Here is a 9,630-nt window from a genome sequence, read left to right on the forward strand (position 1 = left end):
TCCATCCAAACACTTTCAAACTAGTGCCACCTTGTACTGAGAGGCTTCTGGACTTAAATTATTCGTTTTTTCCCCTGATTTGGTTTAAAAAAAGACAGTTTATTCCATCTTTCGCGAAAAACCCCAACAGTCACGCCGCGATATTAATTTACTTTAACTAGTGTCCAGTGTTTTATGTTGGATGATGCAAACACGTCACGCAACGCGTGACTTGCGCGGCAACACACTTAGCCAACGGTCTAAGATCAATGTCCACAATACTCCAATTCTAGTTCTAAGGTACAAACAAATTTGCAGTCCTTCTCTCTAACCTAAAAATAGTCCGAAACATTCAAAATCAGTGAAGCAAAACAAAAATGGTCTATTCAAGATTCGTTTTTGAATTTTGTATTCTTCTGACTCAAGAGGAAAGTTACACAGGTTATATCGAAAAACAAAAGTTGATAGTCTAATCATTGCATGTCATTACATCATGAAATACTTTTAAGAAATGGATTTTAATTTGCGAAAAACTCTTCATCCGGATAATGTATGAAACAACAAAAAAGTAGCCTGCGTTGCAGCCGGACGTGTCACGCAATCCATGGTATAGTCCGTCCATACAAGCGGTTTAGTTTAGACTGTCTGCGACGCAGGCTCCAAAAAAGAGGCTAATTCTTTATTTTATCTTACCCACCCCTTAAGAGTATCAACTTTTGCCTCACCCCTCTCCTGCTTATTTTTCTTTTGAGTCATGTGATTACGTAGGATATTATTTTGCTCAAGTCTTCATCCAATCAGATTGAAGTGTAGCAGGTCACATGTTCAGTGAATGACAACAAATTTGATCAAAACGAAAACACAACTCCCTCGGTCAGCAGAAGACGGCGAGGAGGAGAAGGAGTTCGAGGTGATCAATAAGCCTGAATGAGAAAAGTGAACATTTTCTTCCATCGTAGGCGTTTAAGTGCTTTTTTTTTTGAGGAAACACGGTTCATCACCATCGGTAGAAAATCCCAAGTCGAATAGATTTAAATGACCGAAAAACTTAATTCTTCTTCGTCCGCTCCGATCGACGATTGTCGGAGGAATATGGAGCAAGATGGGAGCGATGGAGATGATGAACGGACTAGCGGACAGAGTGGAGGCGAAGCTGGCGACGTGGAGTCCTTTACGGACAAAAAAGACGTTCAAACTAGTGAAAACTGCGCCTCTGCCTCAACAGCCTCTCAATCGGTCTCTGAATGGAAACCTTTGCCCATTCGCAAGAAACACCGCCGCGGGTCAAGGCGAAATAATAACAAACCTGGAAAGAGATATGTACCCTACTCAAAACTTTCTTGGGAGGAGAAAAAACAGAGAGACGAGAGGGATACTAAAAGAGCATTTAAATTTCGAGAACAGTATATTAACGCTAAAGGGCGACCGACTGCTCCGTACAATACTACACAGTACTTAATGGCAGAACACGATCTAGAAGAACCAGATTTAGGAACACACTCTCATATGCAGTCCGATGGCGAGGAGGGAACCCCTCTGCGGAAAAGGGCTCCGTCTAACTCGTGTGACGATTCAGATTTTGACGACGATTACAACGAATCGCCCGAAGACGAGATATATGAACAGAAGTTTTTCGAGAAAGATTTCACGGAGGCGTATGAGCAAGTTCATGTGGAAAACTTGCATTCAATGAGCAAAAGCGAACTTGTACGCGAATTTATGCTTCTAGAAGAACGCATAGAAAACATGGAAATTAAACTTAAAGAAGCGGGAGGTATAGGAAGTGTATTTACAAGACAGACTTCAGCGGAAGAACTTTCAGGGGCTTTAAACGGCGATCACAGTCTGGACGTGGACGAGGACTCTAAACCGAGGGACGATATATTGCTAGCTGAATTGAATAGACTTCGCCAGGAAAATGAGCGCTTGCAGGTAGAAAACGAAGAAATGAGGAAAATTTATCGTAAATCTAACGAGACTAATGTGTTATGACGTTTTCGAGCAGTCATCTGCTGAAGACGCTGTAGTTGAGTTAAAGTTTCAGATCGGGCGCTACGAGGAATTCTGTGAGTGGTCAAAAACGTACACTATAAAAGGAAAAATCACTGGTTTGCTCAAAATGTAACTTAGGTACTATCAGAATTTCAATGATAAAGCGCGGTAAAATTTTGTTAATATATAAACTAAACCTGTTAGTTTTAAAATAAAATATTGGTGTGCAGTGATTCCGGAAGGTATCAATTGTGTATTCTTGTCCCGCTTTGTTTACGTTGAAAACGGGCCTGATATCGTCAAATCGAGACAAGACTTGTCCAAATTGATGTATTATTCACTTCAGTAGAAACAGGAGCAAAAAGAAAAAATTCATTTATAGGAACAAAAGTGCACTGGTTTCAGCTGACGCACCCTTATGATATCAATTTACTTTCATCGAATAGCAGTTAATTACATATTTGATATTTTGTTTTGAGACCAGGCAGATGCGGTCAACTTAATCCACTTTTCTCCATCCGCCTTTTTGGACAACAACTATTCTAGTTCAAAAATAGTTTTGACTTTCAGTCCATCAAAGCAACTCTTCTTTTCCTACAATTGGTAAAAGTCAAAATTTTTAAGTAACTCTGTGGCTTGTGGTGTAACCCTGGAAACTTGACAGATCTGAATGAAGAAAAGTCGCCATTTCATTATCTGCTTCAGAAAAGTTGAGCAAATAATTCATCTCAAGTTGGAAGTACACTGAGAATTAAGGTCAGTGAAAAAAAAAAAAAGAAAGTTTAAATGTGTGGAATTACATGCAGATAATCTTAGTGTATTGTAACTCAGCTGTGGTAAATAACTAGTCAGGCAAAACTGGCCAATATAAAGTTGTGCAATTCAAAGCTTAACCTTTCAACTGTCATAGTTGATTAACATGCGACTTCTCCCTATAATATGGATACATAATCCAGCACAAACTGGTAAGAAGAATACTCAAAGTTATCAGGTAGGTTTTCTACTGATCCAACTAAAAATTCTTGTAAATAATTTAAAAAGAAAGGTGTAGCAGCTAAAGGGGAGAAGTAACAAGCAGATTTTCAGAGCTAAGTGGTTAAAACCATGTGTAGATTCAAAGCATGACTGCAGATGTTCAGAAGCAAATGTTGAGAACAGAGTTCAAACAACAAGAAAACAGGATGGCACCAACAAATGTGGCATAACAGCTGTTGTAAAACACAGAGTATCCATAATACACAGACTGATATCTTTTGCAGCTGCTTTGTTATCTCCTTTTTTTCGCAGTGGTAACAAACTAGAAAATCAATTTATATTTTCCCTGCCAAATTTTTACTAGCACATGGGCAAACACCTGGGTTGGTGATTCTATTGGATAATTGCATCCAGACAAAACTTTCTCATCGAGTTTCAGGTGTTAATTTAGTAGATAGAGATCCTTGCAGTGATGCAAGGAAGGGTTGTGCTGCGTCTTTCCTGTAATTTTTGCTTTGTTCTATTTGGGATTTCCATAATGATGCGCACAAATTAAATACCCGAGACTAACTGATGTCTTATTACTTAACTAACCTCGTTTAGAAAAGAGTTCAAAGTAGTTAATGGTTCAAAGCAGTTAACTGTGAACAGAGTTTGAAACAGTTATGTCAGGGATTTTTGGCAATATAGCACGTTTGATTTACATTTTATTCTTTGCAGCAACTTACAGGGACTTTTCAGAGTCAGGATGGTAAAAGAGAGGAAGAAATCAATTAAAATCAAATTTTTATTTTAGTGAAAAGTCTATTAATGGCCGAATGTGTTTACAATCTATTAAGGTGTCATACCTCAACCTCAACACAACGAGCGTGGACAACATTGAGCTAAAAATGGAAACTTAATTTATTCACTGTTAGCGTTGTTTTTATAGGACCAGGCAAATTTTGGTGATTTGCAGAGGGCAGCAAAAAAAATGTAGAAAGTATTAGCAGGCACATGCTGGGCTATTGGCTACTCATTCAATCTTTGTTTTGCCATGTCCTCATAGCCTTTTTTATCATGGTTTGCTTGAGGTTCCTAATGTAACAACATACTGTCAGCTTTGACAATACTCAGCATCAATGTGACCTACCCTAAAAAGAACCTGATCAACTTTGAAAATTTAGAAAATCACAGGAAAAAAAAACCACTACAAAGATGCATTGCAGAAGTAATTTTATTGTGCTCTTTCGTGTACAGAGTGGTCACAAGTCATCGTGGTGTATTTGCACTAAAGTTTGCATATCAGATAAGTTGGAATAAGGTCCAATAAAGAGCACTTACGATATAAGTTAAGCCTAAAAACAGGCAAATAAAATTACGATTGCTTTTCAAAACTTTGATTTTCTGAGACAAAATTTAAGCAACTTAGTTCTTAAAAAAATGCACAACAGCAGTCGGTAGGGACAGTAAGGAGATATAACCAAATTGGAACTGACTTGGTTATAAAACAGAATTTGAGTTTGCATGGACAAATATGGGGCCATTGACAACAACATGTTTTAATGTATCAAACTATGTATCACTTCCATACCACTTCAAGGCCCCTGTCTATGGTAGCTAATCTCCACTTTTTTGTCTTCAATTGCAACCAATGCAAATAAACACACACAAAGGACATTTATTCTGTTTTCTTGAGTTCAACACTTCCTTTGAACAACACCAAATACCACTTCTGTATTATCTTGCCTTGCTGCACTTCAAACATTTTGAGTAATATAGCAGTACTGCACAACCAATATATGGTTTCTCCACTTCCATTCCCAATGAAGAATGTCTTTTTGTGGTTTCCTCAATAAATAAGATGACATCAGATCACTACTCTGTTAACAGACTTTCTATTTTCTCTCTGGTCTTTCTCCAGAGGGTAAGAAAAAAAGCTGCTGCAAAAATGCAAGAGGAATGAGAGAAGGGGATGATTTTGTTTACTTGTGCAATGTATCTTCTCATCCAACTTTAAGAAGGCTATGGGCAAACCAGCTTATAACTCTCTTAATCATTTTCTAAAATCTCTTGCATTTCCGCCTCATTTCCATGTGAGTCTTAACTAACATGACAGCTAATCGCTGTCTTCATCACTCTCTACAATCTGTCGGCTTTTCTTCTTCTTCCTCTGTGATCCTCCTCCTTCACTGCTTGTCCTCTTTCTTCCCTCTAAATTGTCTTCGTCACCTTCCTTAGCATTAAGTAATCTGTCCTTTCCCTCTTCCTCTTCATCGCTCTCTAAGCCTCCTGCCCCTTCATCACTATCCTCTGCCTCATCTGACTCGCTTGGAAATCCTGCAGCAAAGAAGTTCTTGTACTTAATACATTTTGGATATCAAAATGCTACAGTAAACAAAATAGTAGTTGATGTGTGATCAGTCAACTTTATCACCTGAGTGTGACTAGAAGAGAGCTTTCATAACCTCTGAACCACGTCAGAAGTGACCCCATTGCGGGAAAAACAATAATACTTCAATTCAAATTACTTGAATTCTTACATCAATGTAGAATTTTTTAAAAAATGGAGGCGGAATATCTTCAACTTCTGTTTTCACCATTTCCTTTTCACAGCCTGATTTTACATCATACTGCTTCCAACGGACACAAACCCCTTACTTTCAATGGAAACAAACTTACATACAGTATTAAACAAAATTTTCTTCACTACATTTTCAACTATTGCAAGAGAGGATTAAGCCCAAATGACTGGACAAGTCAGCCCTTGTTTAGCTACACAGCTTGGTTGGTAGAGCAGGAAACTATTACAAAAAGAGCCATGGGTGAAATCATTTTGAAATGTCAAGGTTTTTCTAACATGCAACCTTCCTCAATTACACAGTTTGATCATTTCATTTCCCTTGTGCCTCACCCTCTGCTAACTTCTTCTTGTACTTTTTCTTTATCGCCAGCAAACTCTGTTCTAAGTCTTCTCCTTCATCCTCATATCGATCAGGTTCCAGAAAGCTGGCACTCAACCCTTTAGCTTGGTGTCTCTCCTTGATTCTACGCTGTTGATTTTCACGACGTAATTGTGTCCTGAGCCTCTCGTCCTCTTTCTGTGTACATTTATCAAAAAGAAGATTTAATTGGCAACACTTCCTCCCTTCTAGTTCCACATAATTTCTGTTTAAATTACTTTTGAGAAATTTTCATAACTAATTCATTTGCAAGTGAGGACACACATATTTGTTTATCCTTAGGATCACACATAATGTTCATACCTTTATAAGTTCTGATCTCTGTGCCTCAGGATCCATGCCAGCTGCAGGGAGTATTCGTATCTTTTGTGCTTTAGATGCTCGGTCAGCAATGGATAGTGTCATTTTCCTATGAGTCTGGCTGGTTGTAGAGTGGGGTCTGAAAGTGAGCTTCTCTTTAAATACTGATTGGCCTTGGAGACCAGTTCCCTGGAGAAATTAGAAACGAAAAAAACGAAACAAGAAAATCAACAGAATAATAGTAACTCTGACTAGCGGAGTTCAAAGTGCATACTTTTCGTTAGAGACCAATTTTTTCCCCTTCAATTCCAACCAATTTTGGAAAGGTTTGGTTACCATGGGGCAGACCCTGCTGTTTTCTAAAAAGAGCTTCAGAATCACCTCTTGATCAAGCCACACCCCCATCCCCCTTCAATCACCTCTACACAAACATACACACACTATCCTGTCATTGCAAGAAATCTGGAGTCATGCAAGTGGTTAAAAAAAACCCACTAAGCTAATGAATGGGGGAGGGGGAGGGGGGAATCACCAACACCTTGCCTCCCCTGCTATTTGGAATCTAAAAACATGGCCAGAGTCACAATTTGATAAATACTTTCAAACAAGGGTGATAAAAATTACATACCCTTAGTTTCTAGTCAGAATATATTTTTTGTTTGGCAATACAGTGTGGGGTGCCATTACCACCAATATTCTGCTGCTGTTTTTTTATAAAATGGTGCTTAAGATATGAAGCCAATTATGTTTTATGCAGCTAATCATTTTATAAAATGGTGCCTTAACATATATGGAGGGCTTTTTATGAAGGCTTTTTTATGCAGCTAATTATTTTATAAAAGGATTAACTGCATAAGTAAGTAAGTAAGTAGACTTTATTGGAGAGGGTGACATTTGACAGTAACTAAACTGATAACCTAATGGCCCTCAAAGTAAATACAAGAGAAAATCAATAAAAAACTGACCTACAATCTAGCAAACATAATTTATATAAAAAGGATATAAAAACTACTAGATATTAATAAAAGACTGAGTAATAAATTGATTTTTAAAAATTGATTTATAGAGTGATTCTTTAAAATGTTTTGCGCTAGGACTACATTTAAGATCTAATTAGCTTGTTCCATTCTTGGATTGCTCTTACGGTGAACGTCAGGCCACCTTCTGTACATCTCTTGTAGTGAGGACAACTTAAATTTAGATTACAGAATCTGGTTTTTTTATTATGGATGTCAGAGTTTTTGATTAATAAGGCATTTATATATTCTGGAGTATTACTATCAAGACTTTTGTAGGTTAAGGTACAACAATTGAAACATAATTGGTTTCATAAAAGCACTCCATATTTTTTAAGGCATCACTTTATAAAATGATTAGCTGCATAAAACATAATTGGCTTCATAAAAAGTGCTCCATATTTTTTAAGGCACCAAAATGATTAGCTACATAAAACATAATTGGCTTCACATCTTAAGCACCATTTTATAAAAAACAGTCGCTGAATATTGGGGGTAATGGCAGTCCATAACACAGCACTAGTGACCCATCACACTTGTCCTCTAACAACTTTCTTTGATTCATAACACAGACCTGCTGAACAAAGAGATGGTTGCAGTTGCCTTCAATCTTATTTTTGTGAACATCAAACACTTCTCCTAGCAGTAATGATGTTGTACCATCAGACCAACGAACAATTCTTGCATTGCTTTCTTTAATTTCATTTCCCTCCTCATCCTTTCTGTACCTCCACCGGATTGTGTTTTCCACCTGAAGGAATGAAGAAAATATTTCAAACTTATTGGTATAACTTAAGGATAAGACATTTCCATGATCTACAACTTTTCCAAACCTCAAAATCCACCCTTAGAAGTGCATGCCTGAGTGGACTGACAACCCCATTATACAGAAATTTGCAATAAATCCTTAATACTTAAAACAAAAAGAGCAATATGCACATTACCTTAAGCTTCAGTCTGGCTCTTCCCTCTTCATCTAAAACTTCATCTTCTTCCATTTCATCTTCATACAAAGCTGGGTCAAATGGTTTGTGTTCAATGCTCAGAAAGTTTGGCATCTTTACAAAATACAACTCAGAGCCCAAAGAAAATTGACAATATGGAATGGTGACATCAATTCTTGTCTCTTCTTCCTCTTCTTCTTCATGGGGAACTTCATCACCATCTCGAGCTTCAATATCTTCACCAACTTGTTCTTCTTGTTGTTCTGCAAGCTTTTCTTCTTTTTCTTCATGCTAAAACCAATAAAAATTCTGCTCAAGACTGTAACAAAATTCTAGAAAGCAATTGGCCATGAGCTTCTTGATTTGAACACTTATAGGAGAGCATAAATGTATGCCTTATGCTTTCAATCAGACTAAACGCATGGTTACATGATTCTGACCTCTTCTTCATCTGACGACAGCTCCTCATCATCTCCAAATAAATCTGCAGATGACACTTGAGATTGGAGCTTGAGTTTTGTCACATCTTTCTGTACACAAAAAATTGAACACCCATTTAAAAACAAAACGATTTACATGTCTCTGATCAAGAAGTATACAAAGTAATTTACCATTTAATTTTTTTTTACCCTTTGGAGTTGAAAAATACTGAAACAATCCAAACAATCCAAAAGTATCTCAGAATAAAGGCTTGTTTCCTTACAATGGTTATTACTTGTTTCCAGATATTGCTTTTTGCTACAACTCTGCCATTTAAACCCTTTACACCCGAACATCAGTATGCAGATTCTCCACACTGTTCTCTAATTTAAAAGCAGGGTTCATGCATCTATTTGTTCATAGCTAACAGCAGGCGAGTCTTATGTACCAATCCTCCAATCCTCACCTCATTTTCATCATCATTATCATCATCTTCTCCTTCCTCGTCTTCCTCGTCCTTTTCTTGCGCTGTAGTTGTTCCTTCTTCCTTCGCGTTTTCATCACCGCTCTCCGCTTGCTCTTCACGGTCTGACTCAGACGCCTCCACGCCTTGTTCGCCCTCATCTTCCCCTTCACTGGGTGAATCACCAAACAGCTCACTCAACTCAGCATCTCGCTCTGCTCTTTTGCTTTCTTTGACTGATTTTCCTTCGTCTTCGCTATCTTCCAAATCGCTCCCAAACAAAAAGTCTTCCATCGACATTTTGACTTGGAGGCGACAGAAAGAACACTTGGTCAGCGATCTCTAAAGTCTTCAATAGTATATCTGTGTAAAATTACCCATTTGCTTGGCGTTCAAAATGACAAAAAACAAACTTATTTTATTCATCTGTGGAGAAATTAACTGTGATTTCGTTAATTGTTTTCATTCGTATTAGATTTATGGCCAAAAAAAATTTAAGATTGATAAAATAGAGCACAATAGAGCAAGTTATTCATGTTGCTTGCGCGTGTATATCACGCGCGAAAAACTCGAGAATAGCCTCGTTTTGAATACTCCAC

General features: G+C 37.6%; 2 protein-coding genes across 2 annotated transcripts; one reads left to right on the forward strand and one right to left on the reverse strand.

The window, feature by feature from the left end:
- Window positions 1-855: 855 nt before the first annotated feature.
- Window positions 856-2,204, forward strand: LOC111323531 (protein HEXIM1). The gene has a single exon (XM_022926908.2). The coding sequence runs from the start codon at window positions 1,015-1,017 to the stop codon at window positions 1,969-1,971; it is 957 nt and encodes a 318-aa protein (XP_022782643.1). The 5' UTR covers window positions 856-1,014; the 3' UTR covers window positions 1,972-2,204.
- A 1,940-nt stretch (window positions 2,205-4,144) lies between these two features.
- On the reverse strand, window positions 4,145-9,496 carry LOC111323530 (RNA polymerase-associated protein LEO1). Its single transcript, XM_022926907.2, has 7 exons — window positions 9,035-9,496; window positions 8,589-8,678; window positions 8,149-8,439; window positions 7,779-7,955; window positions 6,192-6,377; window positions 5,840-6,026; window positions 4,145-5,265 (listed from the first exon to the last, which is right to left on the reverse strand). Exons 1-7 carry the CDS (start codon window positions 9,329-9,331, stop codon window positions 5,045-5,047), a joined length of 1,449 nt encoding a protein of 482 aa, XP_022782642.2. The 5' UTR covers window positions 9,332-9,496; the 3' UTR covers window positions 4,145-5,044.
- Between the last annotated feature and the right edge of the window lie 134 nt (window positions 9,497-9,630).

Source organism: Stylophora pistillata, chromosome 12 (assembly GCF_964205215.1).
Source record: "Stylophora pistillata chromosome 12, jaStyPist1.2, whole genome shotgun sequence".
Lineage (NCBI taxonomy): Eukaryota > Metazoa > Cnidaria > Anthozoa > Scleractinia > Pocilloporidae > Stylophora > Stylophora pistillata.